General features: G+C 43.4%; 2 protein-coding genes across 13 annotated transcripts in view; one reads left to right on the plus strand and one right to left on the minus strand.

The window, feature by feature from the left end:
• Positions 1-20,805, minus strand: part of lovit (loss of visual transmission) — a 48,237-nt gene that overhangs the window by 12,402 nt on the left and 15,030 nt on the right. For 6 of the 10 annotated variants that reach the window (XM_076369947.1, XM_076369941.1, XM_076369938.1 and 3 more), the window contains exons 1-2: positions 3,452-4,057; positions 2,106-2,311 (exon numbers count right to left, since the gene is read on the minus strand). The exons of 1 other annotated variant lie outside the window; for it this stretch is intronic. The gene's annotated coding sequence lies outside the window, so the exon portion shown is untranslated. Of the gene's footprint in view, positions 1-2,105; positions 2,312-3,451; positions 4,060-20,805 lie in introns of those variants that run through there. 3 more of the 10 variants (XM_076369948.1, XM_031976212.2, XM_076369919.1) reach the window with 3 other exon arrangements.
• On the plus strand, positions 456-20,432 carry LOC116426772 (synaptic vesicle glycoprotein 2B). Of its 3 annotated transcripts, XM_031976220.2 has the most exons (12): positions 7,746-7,983; positions 8,260-8,331; positions 10,796-10,846; positions 12,382-12,543; positions 15,390-15,552; positions 15,629-15,750; positions 16,031-16,269; positions 16,662-16,991; positions 17,061-17,205; positions 17,348-17,507; positions 18,205-18,332; positions 18,563-20,432. In XM_031976220.2, the coding sequence occupies exons 1-12, from the start codon at positions 7,899-7,901 to the stop codon at positions 18,634-18,636; spliced, it is 1,731 nt and encodes a 576-aa protein (XP_031832080.1). In that variant the 5' UTR covers positions 7,746-7,898; the 3' UTR covers positions 18,637-20,432. The 3 variants fall into 3 exon arrangements, with proteins under 3 accessions (XP_031832083.1, XP_031832080.1, XP_031832082.1); XM_031976223.2 differs by lacking the exons at positions 7,746-7,983; positions 8,260-8,331 and adding an exon at positions 456-685; XM_031976222.2 differs by lacking the exon at positions 8,260-8,331 and having other exon boundaries at positions 7,748-7,983.

The raw sequence follows: 20,805 nt of genomic DNA on the forward strand, positions 1-20,805 counted from the left end.
ATATCGTTTACACTTAAGAAAAAGGAATTCCCAGTTCCTCACTGCTATTTCGCAATGGAACTTCAAATCTTTGTGGAAGCACGCTTATAGAAACCATTTTAAGATTCAGTAAAACCTCTTTCATCGCATTCCCCAAGTTTGCAGCCACTAACTCCTATTCTACTCACAATTATACTGCGGTACATCTACAATGGACGTCCTACAATTCTAAATTTTCAAGTTCATCCACGCATCAGCCGCAAAATGGTGAAGGCCAAATATGAATGGCTCAAACACGCAACGACGACGAAGCGTCTACAAAGAAGTTTGGCGACGCTCATCCATTTTCACAGCTGTATTTACAGCACACGTGCGTATGCTACTGGCAAACCGCCTCTAAAAGAGTTTCTCGACGTTTCTTAGGTGTCGGACAACGACACGAGAAGACTATGCGATGATCCGTGGCCAATTTTCGCAGCTCAGTCGACTTTGTCTTCTCGTTCGGTGTGCTTTGTCACGGCAAACGGACACGCCGCGCGTTCTTCTCTTCTCTCGCCCCCTCTTCCGGTTTTCGTCTTCATTGATCGGACAGAGGAGAGATACAATTGCCGGCTTGATTGATACCGATCGAGAAGCGTGCCACTTCGACGGGGCTCATCGCGGATGATAGAACGGCACGCCTGAATGGACCGCAAGATCGAGACCGGTGAGTCGAACGGAATCCCCGAACTGTGCGGGAGAAGTTTCGCAGTGAAGACGTTTCACGGACTTCTTTAGAGACGTTTGCTCGGTGAGAATACCGATTTCATCTCGTTTTAGACACTGGTGGTTACGACTGCGCTACCAGAAGCGTGAAACTGACCCATTCCTGGATTCTTCTTTCTCTGTTATCGAAAAAGACGCTTCTCCGAGGAATTACCGGAGAAATTAGCACTAGATGAACTGGACCATTCGAGAGAAGACTTAACCCTTTGCACCGTTTGATACAGTAAAATTATAAAGTTTGATGTTTAACACTAAACTTTGTATAACGCGTCACTATGTGAAATATCAAAGTAAATAGTTTTATCCTTCAATTTATCGATTAAATTATTTGCATTAGTCGCAACAAGCATCGTCTATATTTTATCAAAGAGTGTTGAATATTTCTAGTGAAAAACTTTCGAGTGCAAAGGGTTAATGGGTATATTCCTAGCGTTCCTATAGAAGAATTTGGGAAAGTCAGTTCGACTGCTTACTAGTTCTAGTTAAGTTCCGACGACTTAAGGATGAAGTGGCTTTATAGTTGAGACTCTCCTCTTCGTTTCGTTTCAATTCGCTTCGCTTCGTTCCATTCCTGTTTTCATCGAACGATTTATCTTCCCGCGTTTTGTATGTTTTCGTTAGTTTGCTCCTCGATTTTCTTGTCGTTTACCGATATTATTGTAGACGCATTGTACGTAACGAAGATACTGTTTGTTGTTATTCCGTACATTGTAATTGAATTGGAAGCGAAGTTAGCTAAATACACTGTACCGATAACTGTTCAATAGTTCAACGTTTAACCTTTTTGCACCGTGAGTCATCGAATAGTGCAACACGAAAGGCATCTAATGACATTGCGTAAACGATTTATCATTCGCGGGCGCATCTTTCTGGGAGAATAAGCTGGTTATCGTGTGATATAATACCGTTGCGGGCGTTTATCCGCGAATAACGTGTCGCGAACGAACTGTAGAGTGAACAAACCCCAATCGATACGATTTTATCGGTTCGCGGACCACACTGTGTCACGTTCGGATAGACCTCGAGACACTTCGTCGGAGATCCTTTCAAAAATTCTTCTCGCAAACCTGACTTGATGCTCTTCAATCTCTCGCTTCCAAATCTTCCCCGAAATCTCCGAACATCCGTTAATCAACACTGGAACTACTGATCACTTAAATCTCTTTATAAAAAACTGCAAACCTGCGTTTATTCCAATTTCAACGAATAGTTTCATATTGAATAATTAATTACTTTCAGTAACTGCGAACGAATGAATCAGAAATGAGTCATTTCAACTATTCAGTAGTTCCAGTGTTAATTCTCGAACGTCCCAGTAGCAATGGTAGTTCTAATTCATCAAAATTTTGAAAAAATCATACCTCCATCCACCTTGAAGCTGGCAATCCTATCACGAGTTCGATTTCAAGGTGGTTTGACGATGTTTGACACGGTTTGACGACGCTCAACCGGTTCAAACTCGTCGTAACTAGTGAGACGACCTTAAACTTCGTCTCTAGACAAAGCAAACGAAGCCTGAGAGCGTGGATCAGCGAAAAGAAGCAGAGATTGCTCGCCTCCGGTTCCCCTGTAACGAGAAGACGAGATCCCAAAGTCAATAACTTTTATAGCCGCCGTTAAGAGACGCGAAGTCGTTGTTCGCAAAGCATCCGACGCTCTTGACACCGTTCCCAGGTAACGGCCGTGCGAAAATAGTCACTTGGCGAAATAAACTCCGGCCCACATGCGCGTTTCACCCCGGCGAAAGTTGAGAATACACCGTTGCGCGGCGTAATTTCTTTCGAAACCCTTATCAACGCTCCGCGCGGAGAAAAATCCACCAACACGCGCACACGCACACGGCCGCCCGTTAATCGTGGCATGGTTATCAGGCCAATTGTCGTTATCAGGGAATCGATAACGGCCGTATAGCTGCAGCAACCTCAAGTGGCTGGCAGCCACTTATCGTGGCTGATTTATCGCGCGATACGCGTGGCGCGAAACGCGTCTCAACAAGTGGGTTTATCGCGCCGCGCGGTTCAAACGTAGCCGCCACGGATTTCGCTATTATCGTTTCTATTCGATTGAAGCGTGCTTTCGACGAGATCTGGAAACTGACCGGGGGCAACGATTGTCATCGAGTACTTCGTACTCCATCGTTTTCATTCGATCTTTGATTTAAACTTTAGAAACCCTTTGCACTCGACGTGCTCCTTCATTGGAAACGTTCGAGACTTTCTGATAAGATATAGACAACGATAGAACGAAGCTATTTTACTTAATATTTCGCATATCTATGCGTCAGAAGTTTAACCCCTTACTATTTATTTTCGCTACCAAACTCGTGTAACATTTTATTATTAATTTAGAAGAAATGCAGAATTTTCCATTCTACTTCAAGCGGAAATTTCATTCGAAGATCATACACTGGTAATAGCGAAATATGGATAATGAACAGCATTGATTGTTGTCAAATTAGTCTAGAAATCTTCATCGCTATAATATTGTACAGGAGACTTTATCATATTGTTATATCGAACGAAATGGCTCTCGCTCTCGAGTGCGAAGGATTAACTATGTACTCCGACTCTCTGATCGTTTAATTGGATCGTGGAATAATCTCCTCGTTATTTTCTTACCGTAGTTGCTTCATAGCAAGTGTCTCGATTCTAATGTAACGAGAAAGGATTGATTTGATAAAGCGTCGGAATGTTCAGATCCGACTCACCTGAATTCCACGCGTTCTTTCGCTAAGCGCACCGTTCATTTTCTTCCGGCGGCATTTGACTGGCTATTAGACAGGTTTTCATCGATTTTCCTCCGTTCCCTTCACTCGCGCCTCCTTCAACCGGGAGATGCAATCGTTGAAACCTGTCTCGCAGGTGTCCCACATTGCTTTATAATAGATCTACTCGCGAGAGCGCCTCTGACCGGCCGATCTCGTAAGAAAAACAACTGCTCCGTTGTTCCGTCGTCGATCCAGTACTGCCGCACCACGGACTGACAGATCGATGTTAACCCTTTGCACTCGAGAGATGATTCTCGGTCCTGCTTGATTCGATACAGCAGCAATTATAATGTTCAACCCTTTGCTGACGAAGATTCTTTCGATTTATCGAATGCTTAAATAATAGAGAATAAGGAAACCATGTACTGATTTCTTGCTGCTTGAGTATTTTAATCATTGCTTTGCAACTTGGTGTTCCAAACGTGAAAGTATCTCGGCAAATGTCGATATTCGTCTGCGAAGGGTTAATATTTAGAAACAATATAGTTCTGTTCCTTAGTTTTCGAGTGAGTGATCGCTAAGCTAGTTTAACACTAGAACTAACGAGCATTTAATACGATTAACCCTTTGCACTCGGAAATTTCTCAATAGAAATATTTTAAATTTTTTGACGAGGCGAAGACGACATTCTTTGAAATTAACTCGAACGGAAAACACAAGTACATTAAGGAACAAATATCATATTTTATAGTTTTACCGTGTCAAATCAAGTGGTGACTGAGAGTCACCTCCCGAGTGCAAAGGGTTAATATGCAATTCCTATAAAAATTGTAACAATAGATTATTTTCAGTTTCTTCGTGCATTCGTTATAGTACTCAAATGAAACTATTCATTTTCAAAATCATTTCGGATATTCAATACTTCGAAGATATCAATACTTGCTAAACAAAAAAATCAAAACCAGTCATTTTGACTGGTAGTTCTAGTGTTAAAGAAGATAATCTCGTCTTACGAATAACTGATAATCCTAAAATTACTTTGTACCACTCTGATCTGTATTATTTCAAATTTGATTAATACACGCGTGCCTTACGTTCGGAATTGTACAATCAGCTAATAATAAAGCCGAATAGGAAACACTTAAGCCAGACGACGGCTAAACAAAAAAATCGAAACCAGTCATTTTGACTGGTACAGTAGTTCTAGTGTTAAAAGATGCGTCGATATCTCGTCGGATATCGTCGAGTATTTCCAGCGAGAAACTTTCGAGTGCAAAGGGTTAATCGTATTTGAAGCGAAGTTCGGCGCTGCCTTATTATGACCGTGAACGACAAAGTATTCTATCTCATTTAAAAGTCCGCGAACTATCGTATCTGACCGACGAGCGCGGGACGACTGGCCGCGAACGGAGAGAAAGGGGATAGAAGACAGCGGATTCTTTAAATAGACAGCACGCGCGGCGCGCTCCGTTGAAAAATTCGAGTAAATAAACATTGAACTTCGAGTGGCACTTAATCGGGCACAACCGCAACTTTTCCAGGCCGCAATCGAGGCCGATTAGTTTATCTGAAATTGCCGTCTGTATCGCGGCGCGAACTAAATTCCTTTTGCCATCTGCAGCGTTCGCGATAACGCCGAACTCTGACGGAATTCCGCGACGGCCGACCCGGAATTTCGACGAACCGCGCGGATCCGAGCGGTTTCGAAATAGACGTGTCTTTTAACCTTTGGAGAATAGATTTTCTTAACGCTAGAACTACCGAGCATTTAATACGATTAATATGCGATTCTTATAAAAATTGTAACAAAAAATTGTACTTTCAGTTTCTTTAGGCACTCGTTATAGTACTCAAATGAAACTATTTATTTTCAAAATCATTTCGAATATTCAATGCTTCGAAGATATCAATAATTGCCAAACAAAAGAATCGAAACCAGTCATTTTGACTGGTACAGTATTTCTAGTGTTGACACTAGATTTACGGAACGAGCCAGTTTGACTCATATTGAACTTTATAAACATCATTGAGTAAATATTTGGGTCGATTTTAATTCAATCACGTGATTATAGTTCCTAGTAATATATTTCTAAACATTTCATTTCCTGGATCTAAACGGAAACGCACATTTCCCGATCAGTTTAGCGTTTTCTGTTCCAACTTCGATCGGAAGAAACTCAGTTTTCTAAATTTCATTGATGAAATTGAGTTCAGATGGACTCGCGTGACGCTAAGGGTCGATAAACGATACTTCACGAGAGAAATAGCTATGGTTTCAATGACTATTCAGCACTTCGTCCTGTTCACTTCGCAGATTCCTCGTGATTGTCCTTTAATCCTCCTGGCGGCGCTAAATCCGTCGAAATCCAAGTTCCTCGACGTTTATTCCTGTCAAAGCCAAGTTTCGGAGAGCGTCGCAGAGATTCGTGGGTATTGAAGGGAATCTGTGCCGAGGTGAATGAAAAGGAAGAGTGAATGATGTCGCTGTTCAATGTCCTACGCGCCAGCGGCGAATTACGAGTGACATTTAAACGGTGTGACACGGCTCGCAGGGACTGCAGATGCGCGGATTCCTTGCGTCAGCGTTTCCCAAGCTCCGCGAACCGGTACTCCTCGCAATCAGCTTTCGTGGATGTTACAAAACAAATTCTTATCGCGACGATTTATGAAACTTTCTCACGTGGAACGGCGAACTTTCTGCGATGCAACCGCCGAAAAATAAAAACGCGCCGCGAATCTTAACTATGTCCTAAATAACTCGCCTTGCAGCGGGTCTCCTTTTAGCAAAATGTTAGCTTCGAAGTAGCTGATGAAAAAAATTGGAAATTAGAAACTAAATTCTCTATGCGGTTACTTCTCCTTACTAATTTATGTATGAAAGATCTATCCGTGGATCGAAGCAACGATGCAAATCACTGCTAAACATCGACGAAGATTAAAAAAAGAAACTATCTGCCAGCACATCGACCATCGATTGCCTATCGCCGCGAGTCCCATCCGTCTCAATTCGTCAATGTTACCCGTCGTCGCAACAATCGCTCTCGCTCGGTCGCTACAGCTGTTTGGCAAGCGGCCGATAAGAAGCTATCGCCGATTAGGCGGTCGTGGGCGTAGATAGTCGCAATACCCAAGTTACGAGGTAAGGGAACACAGAATAGATCCGAAAGAGCGAGAAAAGAATGAGAGAAAGAATGGCGGAAGATAAGAACGTCGAAGAAACGAGACTCGTTATCGTGGCTGATTAGAGGGGAGGCCAGTAGTCGATTAGTCCAGGGTTTCTCAAAGTGTATTTCGGGGTCGCGGAGATGTACGCAGAAATAAGCGATTTCTAACGAGAACATTCGCTACGCGAATCTCTATAAATTATACCATGATTTATCAGCAAACGTTTCAATTCTCTATCCCTAGCTCACAATATTCCCCATTGCTCAGAAGAACAAAAAAGCCTTTCCCTATTTCATTTATGATTTCCATTAGTGTAATAATCAGTGTAATCAATAGTGTAATCAGATCCACATTTTTCAGCCTAGTCATCTAGATACCCTAACCCTTAGCAGTCTGACTCGACATTCTATTTTATTGCAACCTCTACCTTTTAACAATTTTTTCTATATTTGTAGTATCACAATTTTACCATTTAAAGGTAACATTTCAGACTCCCAAATATTCTTGAATAAATAAATAGAGCGTCACATTAAGCTGTAATTGAATGAACAAACGTTTCAATTGGTATCCCTAGTTCACAATATTCCCCATTGCTCAGAACAAAAAAGCCTCTCAATTTCATTTGTGATTTCCATTAGTAATATTCAACATCTATCTAGCATCGTGAAAATGAGAACAGATTAATCAGATCCACAATTTAGATACCCTAACCCTTAGCAGTCCTACGTCGAGTCAGACTCGACATTCTATTTTATTGCAACCTCTACCTGTTTTAGCAATTTTTTCTATATTTATTTATAATATCACAATTGTACCATTTAAAGGTAACATTTCAGACACCCAAATATTCTTGAAAAATGAACAAACGTTTCAATTGGTATCCCTAGTTCCCAATATTCCCCATTGCTCAGAACAAAAAAGCCTCTCAATTTCATTTGTGATTTCCATTAGTAATATTCAACATCAATCTAGCATCGTGAAAATGAGAACAGATTAATCAGATCCACATCTTCCAGTCTATTCATCCAGATACCCTAAAGTACCGACAGACCCAGGGAAGCTTGTGTTCGCTCGAGCAAAGGGGCTCGCCAAGTGGAAAAGTTTGAGAAGCCCTGACGGTTAGTCGATCCCGCGGCCGCGGCGCGACGCGACAGAACGCGTGTTCGGGGGATCGGTGTGTGCAGCGTGTGCAAGGCCGCTAGCGGCGACTAGCGCGGAACCGACCGGGCGAGCAATCGACGCCGGAGTCGGCGCAGCGATGCGTTAGTTTCGCGCGCGTACGATGTCCGGCGATATCGCTCGATTGGAACACGAGCCAGCCGCGTCCGACCCGCTAGTCGCTGGGGACGCTGTCTCCACGTTACAAGGTAAAACCGTCTTCTCCCTTTCGCACTTCGATCGATTCCCTTCTTTCATCTTCCCTCTACCCCGATTCTCACCCCCGGTTCGCGAAACGATCGTCCCATCATCCCTCGTCTCTCCGAGAAACTTCTCGAACGGAGTATCCGCATCCTCCGGGGGCTAGATCGGAAGGTATCCGACGACAACCGAGTTGCATTCGTGTGTTTCGTACGTTTCACGTTCGTTTGACGTTTCTTTCTATCGTTGCTTTGTCGGGGAAACAATTGTGTTGTTGATTCCAGAGGATTCGTTCAGTGTTGCTCTTCGAAGAGGAGATGGAGGACCGAGTCTGCGGCAGTGCCCCTTGGAGTTTGGTATGTTTCTGGATTTCGATTCTACCGGGATCGGTTGTCGGGATTCTTGAGAGTTCCCTGATCGCGTTAGTTCTTGGGCTGGTCAGTACCAGACATCTGGGCCTCGGTGTTTTTCCATGGCGAATCGTTTATCCTTCGGTCGTGTCCTTTTTACAGCCGCGACTTCTTCGAGAGAGACTTGAGATATCATTGAGGAATCGGTGAATTTTCTTGACAGTTGATTTCCGATCGACGGGTATGTGACTTGTCTGTGGCATTTCTTGCGGAGACGTTTGTTGTTACGAGATTAGTCTCCTTTGATTCTGTTTGATGCTTTTAGTTTGATAGTGTGTCGTTTGTCGAAATAAAAGTGTGCTCTTCTCCTTTCTTCTCGCTCCTTGCACGTCAAGGTGCCATTTTCAAAGAAATCCTCGTGTTACGGGGCTGACAGAGAAAAGATCGGTATAGGATTGCAGAATAAAAGCCCTAAGATCGATTGCTCTGCGCTGGAAGAGATTCTGTCCAGCGTCAGGCTGTCAAAGCTGTCGAAACGAGGAATCGTCTGTCCTTTTTCAGAAATATCGAAGTCGTAACGTGTTTATAGGAAGTTCGTTAAGGAAATTCATTTATTCTCTCATTTACTCCGACGTTCTTAAGAATTCGCAATATTGTTTCAGCGAGGCTGATTACGTCGCGGATGTTTATGCACCTCTCGAGCCGCGGAATGCGGTGAGATGAAAATTTGAATGACACTGAATCGGTAATTCTCTTGTTCGCAACTCGAAGTAACGATCGTCCACATTCTAGAAGTTACAAACCAGTTTGCTGCCGCGTTAGATCTGACCTGGACGATATTAATCAGGAAGTGAGGCGGCGTTCGTTTTGCTCCTCGATTCCCGCGCCGAACCAGTTCGAACTCTTGTTCCACCTTTTTCCCTTTTTTTCTCGGGACACGTCATTCGTAGCGCAACATCTGCGTTGTGAGGTAACGAAGCATTTCGCTCCCCGGTCTCTTTCTTCGAGCGGAAACAACCGATTCCAGGGAACATTAGGGAAGATGATCTACGAGTACTCTAGATCCGACACGACTCGTCAGACCTTTCTCTTGCTCCTCGTTTTTCTCCGAGAAAAATTAACCTTACAGAAAAATGAGAAGGTAATCACGTAACGTAGTCTCTCAAGAAAACTCACGAATTCGATGAAGAATAGATCATCTTTCCTATATTCCAGACTAAACCTCAATCTAGACCTTTGTTTCTTGCTTCTCGCCTTTCTTCGTGGCGAGAGGTACAAAAAGCATTCAACACCTAGCTGAATTCAAACCTTTTCTTTCTCACTGCCACCCTTGTTCGCCAAGTAACAACAATTTCACACAGAGAAGACAGAAAGAGAAGAATACAAAGTTGACAAAAGAGCAGGCGATAAACTGTTTGCCGAGGTGCTCAGCTCGAAACAAAGAGACAACGAACTAAGCCACGCTATAGACGTTGCACGGTCGACACGCGATTTCAGCCGCTCGTTGTTCAGATCGATGAACTCCGCTTTCCGAATTCTTGAAAATTTCATCGTCGAATCGCTCGATCGACCTCTGCGGTACTCGAAATTTGATTATTCCGAAGATACACTATTTTCGTGTATCTTACACGTCCCATAGATCGAGTTGCGCCTATATTAAAGTAAAATAGATTCTACAATATTCATTCGATACTCCGTTTAACCTTTTGCACTCGAAAGATTTCCACTGGAAATATTCAACATTAATGGTAATTCACAGATAAATTAAGGAACAAAGCTATTTTATTCAAATATTTCACACAGCAACACAAACTTTAATTTAACCCTTAGCACTCCAGATGGTTTTGTAATCTATCAGCAACTGCAACTAATTTTTATAGTATCCCTAGCGAAAATGAAAAATGCTATAACATTTCTTAGATCTTTTATTGTCCTTCTTAGTGCAAGGTTTGGATGTGTGAAAAATCTAATAATTACAGGGTAGTTTCTTTAAGATCTGTTAAAATATCTAATATTATTCCTGGTGCAATATTCGAGCCTACAGAGTTCAAAGGGTTAAAATACTGAATATTCAACTTCATAGTTCCGTTGCATCAAATCAAGCGATGACTGAGAGCCACCTCTTGCAAAGTGTTAAAGGGAGATTTGGAAAATCAATGTAGACCGTCGCGTCGTTGTTTTCTATTTTTTTGTTTTCCGGAGCGAACCGATTTGTCAGACGAGTGACTCATTTATCGGAAAGAGAAGTCGCTCGGGGTCGACGTTGCTCCGTCGGAAGCGGTTCCCGTCGCGGAGCCTTTGTCCCGACGTGTTTTGCCATTTGCTGGCGCCACGTGGGCCACGGGATCGCGTTTTATTCCCGGAATAAAACCGAACGGAGCCGTGCAACTTTCACGTCCGCCTGTACGCGGACGCGCGATTCTTTCTTTGCACCGGGGACTGACGATCGATGATTTTCTCGTGTTCGCAGGTAGCAAGCAGACCGCGGAGAGCGTTGCCCAGGATGCCGTCGACCAAACAGGCAAGTGATCTTTCGTTTGTTAACGCTCAACTGCGAGTGTTTATGCAATTTACGATGCAAATACTTCTTACGACAACGCAGACGTGGAACTAGAATATCTTAGAATTCATTAGAATATCTATATTATAACTTTGTCGACCGGTCGAGTAATTGCTTATTAATGATTACATAGTTAGGGAAATTCACGCCGATAATCTCTGATAGCCTTTACAAGTGCGCCAACTTTGACAGTATAATTACTGACGCAGAATTTTGTTATTCTGCCATTGAATTTTAGAACGTTCCACAGACCTCTGTAAATTGCGAATGCAAAAGTTTCAGCAGTCTAGCGACTGTCGTAGGGAAAGTTTTATTATCCCGTTCAATTAGAGACGGGAATTTCCAGGCAAAAAGCACCTTCTTCAATTACACGTAATTCGAGCCGCGCTCTTAGAAAGGAAATAAAGGTACTCCGTAAAGATCCGTCGAGCCGGGTTTATTGCCTTCGGCGTATTCAAATGAAGCCGTCATAAATGCATACAAAATCCGCAGTCTAGTCGTCGTAAGCTCGCCGTATTAAAACTCGCTACAGGCCCGACGAAAGCAGTGTTCAAAAATCGAGTTATCTGTCTGTCATTTGATAACGCAATCCGCAATTTATCATTGTCGTTGCACGCGTAGAGCCCACGCAGCCCGTTTTCGTTCCGGTGATACGCGTTTTCGTTGCAGCTGTCAATTACGCTGAGAAATTTATTAACCTCGTGTTTTATGGCACCCGGGAGATTAGCTAGATCGCTGGCACCTGCGATTAAAGGTGGACGAGATCGATTAATGCAGCTTACGCCGACTTAGACGACGCGAAACAGTCGGATGAACAAACAATTGAAATCATGCTGCACTTCGTGATGATCATGATTCCCAATTTCTCTGGAAACGAAATTTCAGAGAGTGTATATACCACTCGAGATGAATTGTAAGAATAAATCTAAAACGTAAATGGAGCAAGGGAAACTAATATCAATGTTGAATTATTAGATACCGAACGTAATAACAAGCATAATGTTATTAACACGTTCACTGCCAGGAGAATTTTAGGCATTCTATGCAATATTCCTTATTCTTTTATAACAATGGCAAATCTTGTAACCCGTTCACTGCTAGCATAAAATGTGTGATTTCATTTGCACTTTCAATTTATTTATGGTAACCAAGATTGTACCAAACTGACAATCTCTTGCTACGAGTATATTCGTGACTGTCAGCGAATGGGTTAAATATTAACACTAGAACTACCGAACAGTCGAATTGACTTTTAGACATTTTTTCTGTGGAGACTCTATTGAGATTTCTATTGATACAATTCAGTTTGCTTATTGTTGAATCAATTTCTGTAGTAATTCTCTGAGGATTATACTGTGTTTTTAATGACTGTTAAAGAAGCTATCAGGAATGAGTCATTTTGATCTCTTTAGTAGTTCTAGTGTTAAATATTCAACACTGAAGCTTCTGAATTTTTCCTTGTATATTTTATAATCTGTCTCTTTTTCCAATTCCAGGATTTGGCAAGTTTAACCTTAAGGTTATGGCCGTCTGCAGTCTGATTTTCATGAATGTGGCGTTCAGTATTACCAGTATTGGTTTCATATTGCCATCCGCAGCATGCGACTTCCAGATGACCACGGTTGACAAGGGCCGTCTGAGCGCCGCTCCCATGTTAGGTAAATATCGACCCCGGCAATTTCCCAGCCCCGGTCTCTTTTGGAGCGTCGTGTACAAGGAAACGAGCGTTTCCTGCGAAACTCCGCGTCGCCGAAGGACGAGAATTTACGACGTCCGTCTGCTTTCCCGATTTTCTTGGCGGCGCCGTTGTTTTTCTCTGTGCCCGCGCCAGGATTTCGACCGTCTGCCAATCCGATTATTTATATCCGCGAACAAAGCTCGCGGACACTGAATCGAGTCACTGGAAGCCATTTCTTCTCACGATGAACCGTCTTTGTCACGAATCGCCCCGAAAATGAACGCTTCGAGCTTCGAGCTTTCTTTCTCTAGAAGACATTTATAGAATATTCGATAACTCGCAATATTCTACGAAAGAATGGTTAACAAATGATAATGAAATAATAAAAATGGTAATTTCAAGGTGAATTGCACTTGCGAAACTCTAGTAGTTGATAGTTAAATGGCTCGTATTGAATAAAAAGACGTGGCGAGTAGTTATTGTTCGCGATAATATCGTAGAACGGCGTCGAAAGAAATACTTGGAACTCCAGGCGCGAACAGTCTCGCTAATAAGGTGGAACGGAGCTTTCTAATCGCGGAATTGGGAGCCTATTCTTTTTTTTGTTCGTTTCTGCCTCTCCCGGGAACACGTCTGTGCGACGCGCAATCAGCGAAAGTATGGCTCCCCTTATCGCTGGAATTATACTTTCTCGCGTGCCGTTCGATGGCACGCACCCAACACGCCCCTTCGTCTATCTGGCTCCTAGCTTTGCGTCAATTATACACGTTGCTTCAAAAAAAAGCGAGAGACAGACGTTTCGAACCGTGCACTTAACTCATTTCGCGTGGCAAGCAATCTTCTTTCGAGGAATTCGAGGGAAACGGTTTTTTCTTATCGAAAACATGTTCGGAGAACACGTTTAAGTTCCTTGAAAATACCGCTCGACGTTTATTTAATAAATACGTACTGTTTATTTAATAAATAAAACTGTTTAAAACGGTATAAAACGATATAAAACTATACAAAACTATTTAAAACTATATAAAACTACATACAACTATACAAAACTATATAAAACTATATAAAACTATATAAAACAATGTAAAACTAAATAAAACTATATAAAATTTATTTAATAACCCGAGTTCAAGAAAGTTGTGCCAGTAGAATAGGACAGAATGGTTTAAATCGATAAAGCTGGGAAGTTAAACCGATCGTTTAAGAGGTTTGTTGTATGCAAACCGCGGATCGATAGACAAATCGAAGTTTCTATGATCGTAATTGGGCAGATAAGACTTTCTAATGAATTAACTTCATTTTCATTTTCGTGAACACATGGAAACCGATCGATCGTCGTCGAACGCAGCAGTTCGCACAGGAAAATTTTCATTGGCGCGAGTCGGAGGTCTTTAAACGGCACGCGGCATAAATTGAATGAATCGCCTCGCGTCTCAGGGACGTGCACCGTTTACGAGCAATGTGACTAAGAAAACGGAAATGTGTGCAGATGTCTGATGCTCGTTGAGGACCTCTGAGAACCTTGTCCTCGGTTGTTTTCTTCACTGAACGTATTAATGCCTAATGATCTAACGCTTCGACCTCCGCGCCTACTAAATCAGGCTGAGCAATTGTCGATTTATAGATTAATTTCTTCTATATTATACTGATCGAAGAAACTAGGATCTATAAGATGCAAGATCAAAGAGTCAAGAAGAATCTTGACTCCCAGTTTTCTGTTTGGCAAACCGTTTCATCTTGGATCGATGTGTTCAGCAATGGTGGGGCTCACGAAATCGTGAATACGATACTGAGCTCGAACTAAAGCACATCCTCCATCGATATTCCTTTCTTGCGAAGTGATTTAACGACGAAATGAGTAGGAAGAATATGGGAATTATCTTTCAACGAGGAGACACGATTTTTTGAGCCTCCTGTACCGTGCAGCGATCAAAGCGCGACAAAAAGCGGTTGTTGCAGTCGCCGGGGCAACGCGACTGCGACTCGAATGCAAAACAATTAAACCTTGAGTATTTGCGTCGCACCAGAACGCGACCACAACTGCACCCGGTAATTTTCACTTCGGACAATGCCTACCATACATCATTCCGCTTCTTTGTTCAAGGAAAAACAATAAATTGCTCGCGCGTATCTTCTTCCCTGCTCTGTCCATATTTACTCGTTCACGAAACGATAAACGTTAATTGCGGTCGGCCGAACAACCGATTACCCGCGTTCGGCTGGCGCTGTCACTGTTCTGAAGCACGTTCGCCCACCTTGTTCAGCGAAGATTCGAATCGCGAGCGATTCGTCGTTAATCTTCCGATACCGATCGTGAAGACGACTCGAACTTGTTATGTTCAGTCTGCATAAGCAGTCCGTTTTTACACATTGCTTCTCTTCAAGCTAGAACCATCCATTGAAATCGCTGAATAGCTTCACTATTTCACCGTGCATTTAATCAAACTGAATAATTCTTCACTGTTTCCTCCATGTATTTATTAAAATCGTTGAATAACCGCATGAAGTATCAGAAGTATCACGATCTTACTGACTGCACACGGAGAGTCTGGAATCTGTTCAATTCCGCGAGTTAGATAGGTCTAGCGTTAAGTAGAAGCGTTCGACAATGACCAGACGTGTCTATTTAAGAGCACGCGAGCCCAATGAACGTCCAAATTCGATTTCATTCAAAATACAGCCCCGCTCTAGCAAATTCGCTTCCTTTCTACTCATCTTGTATATAATTAGCTCATAATACATTCGATTATTGTATCTCACTCGATGGGATCTCTACAGTTTCATGCGATCGCGGGAGAAACGTTAAAGGACCGAATGGTTTCGCAGGTATGCTGGCTGGATCGTACATCTGGGGCTGCTACGCGGCGATAAAAGGCCGTAGGATGTCTCTATTGGTCGCGCTGACACTCCACGGTGCCTCGGAATTATTGGCGTCCGTGGTGCCTCTCTACTGGGTCTTCCTGTTTCTAAAATTCCTGAGCGGCGCAGCGTTAGTACACTATTATTTATAGCCCGCGAAAAACTTGTATTCGCGAGTGACGAACACGCGTGACGAATACTTGCAGAATGAACGGACAGTCGGCCGTGGTGTTCCTGTATCTCGGAGAATTCCAGCCGACCAAGTACCGCGACAAGATGCTGTCGTGGATGGAAATGGCGTGGGTGATGGGAATGATCATTCTGGCAGGTGAATGCTTCAGCTGATAGTCATCTTGCGCCAGTGGTTGTCTGGCCATAACGGAAATATCTACTTGAGATCAAATGCTAATCTATTCTTTCGTCTAACGCTGAAACCGAGAATTTTTCCATAAATTTCTAGAGATTATTAACTCCGTTTTATCAATGACAATCGACGGCGTCAATTACTTTGCTGTCGATCTAAGATCTAAGCTCAAGAGGTTTTCACACAGATGCCTAGCGTCGTTTCCTTATCTCGAGACTAACGATTTAACGACTGATTATTTAAGGTGTCGGTTGGATCATCATTCCGTTGGAGGTAAATATTAAGATCGGCAGCGTGGTCTTCCATTCGTGGAATCTTTTCGTGTTCATCTGTTCCCTGCCAGCGATATTCACCGGCACCTGGCTGCTGTTTTTCCCGGAGACGCCGAAATACCTGGCGGAAACCGGGCAGAACGTGCAAATGCTGGACGTACTGATGAGGATGTACTCGGAGAACAGCGGACAGCCTCCCAAGGAGTACATAGTAAGCATACTTGCTCGTCAAATACCAATCGTTAACCGTTAACATCTTGAACAAACACACCGGGCAGAAGTTTGCAATCTCTTCGCGAGACTGGGGAGAGTAAATAAATTTCCCAGTTGAGCTAACAAACTTGAAGGATTATCAAACGCATTGTGATCACAAACTTCTGACCAGCGATAAGAAAAGAGACTCTGCGACACTCGGAAAGAAAAGAGTCGAGGAGCTCTCTCGCGGAGAAAATGGTAGCTTTCTCGCGGAGAAAACGATAGCTCTCTCGCGGAGAAAATAATAGCTTTCTCCCGGAGAAAATGATAGCTCTTTCGCGGGGAATACGATAATAGCGGATATCCTACGGCACTCGATGCCTAATTCAATCTCCTGATCGAACGCAGACGAAGCTTCGTAACAGCGGCAACAACAACCTGAACGACCTGGTGCATCGAATAATGCACATGAAGGAGTTGAAGGAAGAATCGCCGGAGAAGTCCTTCCAGCTGATGATAAAGGACATCTGGATGAAGACAGTGATGATCCTGAAGCCGCCGTTCCTCTGCCGGACGATCGTGGTCTGCTTGATCGCCTGTTTCGTCACGTCCGCGTATTACACGCTAACTCTGTGGCTGCCGGAGCTGTTCCACAGGTACGCGGACTTCCAGGAGTCCTATCCGAACCAGACAGCCAGCGTGTGCACGCTGAACAGCATAAGGAACGTCACGGTAGCGGTAAGTTACCGATATTCGTACCGGAATATTCTATTCGAAAGACTTGAAACTAAATTCGAACGAATTCAGGTGCCAACGGATGATCCGTTCGGTTGTGAATCGAGAGTACAAACTAGCGTCTTTATCCACACGTTCATCCTGGGTGCCTCTTGCATCCCCACGGGCCTAATTTTGCCGATGCTCGTCAATTACGTAGGATACAAATTCTTCCTTGGTAAGTCGCCTCTTCGGCTTCCTTTTCCTTCTCGGTTACTTCGAGAAGGAAGCGCTGGAGATTGAGCAACGAGTTTAATTAAACCTTAAGCTACGATCAATCTTTCCGAAGCACGATCGAACATCTGTTCATGTGATTTCAGTGATAACAGCGTTCATACCTGCTGTGGTGACGGCCTGTCTCTTCTTGGTGCAGACGTCCATTCAGAACCTGGTGCTCTCGTGCGCCTACGAGTCCGTCACTTCCGTCTGCCTGAGCGTCGTCTATTGCGTCTTGGTAGATCTCTATCCGACGCACTTAAGGTGCTTATCCGATCGAATCTCGAACAATTACGACAGATTCGGACGATCCGACGGCGAAATCTCGAGACTCGAATCTAATTAGCATTCCGCGAGCGGTATTTTCGAAAACGTGCACACCGATACGGCTCACTATCGCGATTCCCGGATCGATCGTCTCTTGACGAGCGAACAGCGATTCGCTTATCGATCGCCGCAGAGAATTATCGAGCGAAATCCAGCTACGCCGCTCGACTGTTTGTCACCTGCTCGCCTTATCGAGCACATCGTGCCTTATCTAATTTATAAATATCCGGTCGTGCCGCTTATTTTCCTCCAGCCGGTTATATTTAAAGCGATCGGATCGCCGCGATCGATCTTGGACACGGTCTCGAACTGCAATTTCGCGCCGCTACCGAAACAATGTTATCGCCCGAAGATCCCATCGGATCGGAATCGACGGAGAAGAAGAGAAAGAGACGCTGAGATAATTTCAGGAACTCCATCTTCGTCTGATTTTTAATTAAAATCTCGCGTTCTTATCGGTTGAGAAATCCTAGCGATCTCGGGACAGGCGAGCCTTTAACGAGACACCGGGGAAACGACCGAAAACGATCGTCGTTCTTTTTTATGGAGATTTCTCGTTATGTGGAACTCGTTGATTGTAGAATACAAATGGAATTTTTGTATTCAGACAATAATTCTGACGGTTCTCTTTCAGAGCGATAGCGGCTGGTCTGTCCGCCTTCATTAGTCGAATAGGTGCCATAAGCGGAACCCTGATGATCGGCTACTTGATCGACGATTACTGCATGCTAGTGATCCTCATAGTAGCGGCTCAGCTCTTCCGTGAGTATCGTAACAGATGTACAGGTTGATTAAGAAACTGTATTCAGTGATCTATGAATCGACACTAAGCTTGACAGAGAAATCTTCTGAAACATCGAACATTCGAATCAACCTGTATCGATAAATTACGAGTTTGTACTTTTATTTTACTCGATCTCTTTGTTTATTTGATCTCGCGAAACGTGAATATAAAACTGAATAGTGGATCACAGACGAATCTGACGTTTCAGTGAGCGGTATACTAGCCCTCTTCACGCCTGGCAGGAAGAAACCGCCGAAGAGTCCGGACGTCGAGAAGTCTTAATGGAATCGAATCACCGATCGCCATCGATGGAAGCTTCCGGAGAAAACGAAAGCTTTCTGTACCGTTACTAGCGTATTACAGACACTAAAAGCGTCGTATCTCGAAACGACGCGAATGCATTTCATTTAGAAAAGGAACGGTGCGCCGAGGCTCGACATTTTGGGATCGTTTGACTCTGATCTTTCCTCTACAAGCGGCCCCAGAGTTTCGAGCTGCGTGTAGTTAGCTGTGCTGCGATTAATCTCGCGCGAGAGAGGTGAATTGCGCTTTCCTCTGTTCGGATGTTGAAGAAGGATTCAAGTGTTACTTAAAAAACAACGAGATTTGCATGTGCTTTAAGAACGAAGATTCGTTAATGATTAATCCAAGCCGTAGGTCATATTATTGTATCGAGTGATCAACGGTCGCGTGACTTCTGACAGAGAAAAATCTGTAGCACGTCCGCCAATGAAAATGATCGATGGCCGTTGCGCACGTGGCTCTATGGGTCCGGGTCACGTGACGAGCCCTAGCTTCGCCCACTCGTCGTGCTATTGGCTGTAGATAAAAAGTGGGAGGGAACTATTCGCTCGACGATAAATGTTCAAACATCGCGCGCAACGCTCGAAGTAATCGGAGAAACTGCTTAAACCGAGACGTTTAAATATCAGTTATACAAAAATACCACACGTACTTACCGAGCATTTCGAAGCAAGGGAAATTAAGAGGTACTTAACGGACCGTGTTGCTTAAAATTCGCTTGTTCCTCTGATTGTTTCGAGCAGTGGAGAGTTCTCGTGTTTGACAGTGTTGACGTAGTACGACGAATAGAAGAGTACGAAGAGAACGAGCGTGATTAATCAATGGAATCTTTTCGACAAGAGCTTCACTGTTGCTTAAGAGCGCGGTCTGGTGCTGCGCGTCTCGTCGCTGAATGAACGCTCGCTCCCGTAAACGCACGAAGAGGACGAACCACTTGCAAAATACTCAAGAAGAGACGAGTTTGATTCAGTATTCGCTCCTTCGAGTTCGGCTGGAAACTTTGGGAAAATGAAGGAAGAACTGCTGCTCGGAAATATTTGATCGTTCGCGTTTTACAGTATTCAAAGGGAAACGTAATTTACGGAATTTACTAGAATCTTTCGCCGTTTTCTCTAAAAATATTCTATGAAACTTGCAATTATCGTAATCTTCCCTTCGAATTCTTCAAATTCTATAGGAAGTCTAAGAGCGCGGCTAAGATCTCAATTGACTTATGATTCAGTTTTCTATTAGATCAGTTTCTTTAGTAATTTCTCAGAGAAGTATCTATCTGTTAATTGGGAAAGAAGAATTCAGGAATGAGCCTTCTCTGTATGAAGGAATTCGGTCCGATCGAATATCGTTGAAAGCAGCAGCGCGCGCGTCGCCATCCGTGTATCTCGTTAAACGTAATTTTCGATTGTTTATTGTAATCAACGACTCGCCTTGACGGATATATTAGCAGCTAAGTACTTCTCGTCGATGATAGCAGATAGTGATCAACGTGACCGAATCACACAGGTGCCTTCTTCTCGCGTAAACGCGTGCCTGTACTTAAATCACGCGAGAAACGACTGCTCAAACGCAACAAAGAATTCAAGTGAATTTGCAAAAAGCACATCGACACGCAACAACGAGCTAGATTACTATCGCCGAGATCGACGGTCGCGTGTCCGCGACGCGAGGCGTCCGTGCGTTATAATATACTTTATTTTTTCTATATACGAGACTTTTTGTATTGTGTACTGTTTATCATGCCGGCCATTGAGGTGCAATAAAAAAGTATTCGTATCGCACACGGGCCGACTGTTTCTTCACCCTTCCTCCCACCATTCGAATCTGATGAACATTAAATTTTCTATGAAGAAAAGGCAGCAAATGTTAATTACACCGGTAGGTCATTTAAAAGGTGAACTATATACGTTACGTTACATAATGCTCCTGATTTTATTACCTACTAAAGTATCGTGTAAGATTATTCAATTAACCACGGACAACACTTCTAGTAAATGATAAACAAGAAAGAAGTAAATGCACGATATCGTGATTAAATTCTTAATACGAAGCAACGAATTCATTTACAACGTGATACTGAGATGAATTTTTCAAGTGAACACCGGCATGTTTTACGGTGGTTTTACAACCAATCATTCGAGATCCTAAACCGAC

The sequence above is a fragment of the Nomia melanderi genome, chromosome 1, assembly GCF_051020985.1.
Source record: "Nomia melanderi isolate GNS246 chromosome 1, iyNomMela1, whole genome shotgun sequence".
NCBI classification, from domain to species: domain Eukaryota; kingdom Metazoa; phylum Arthropoda; class Insecta; order Hymenoptera; family Halictidae; genus Nomia; species Nomia melanderi.

Coding starts and splice junctions, on each gene's coding strand:
- LOC116426772 (XM_031976220.2), top strand. CDS start 7,899: ATGTCCGGCGATATCGCTCGATTGGAACACGAGCCAGCCGCGTCCGAC. Junction 7,984..8,259: donor CGCTGTCTCCACGTTACAAG/GTAAAACCGTCT, acceptor TGTTGATTCCAG/AGGATTCGTTCAGTGTTGCT. Junction 16,270..16,661: donor AGCCTCCCAAGGAGTACATA/GTAAGCATACTT, acceptor GATCGAACGCAG/ACGAAGCTTCGTAACAGCGG.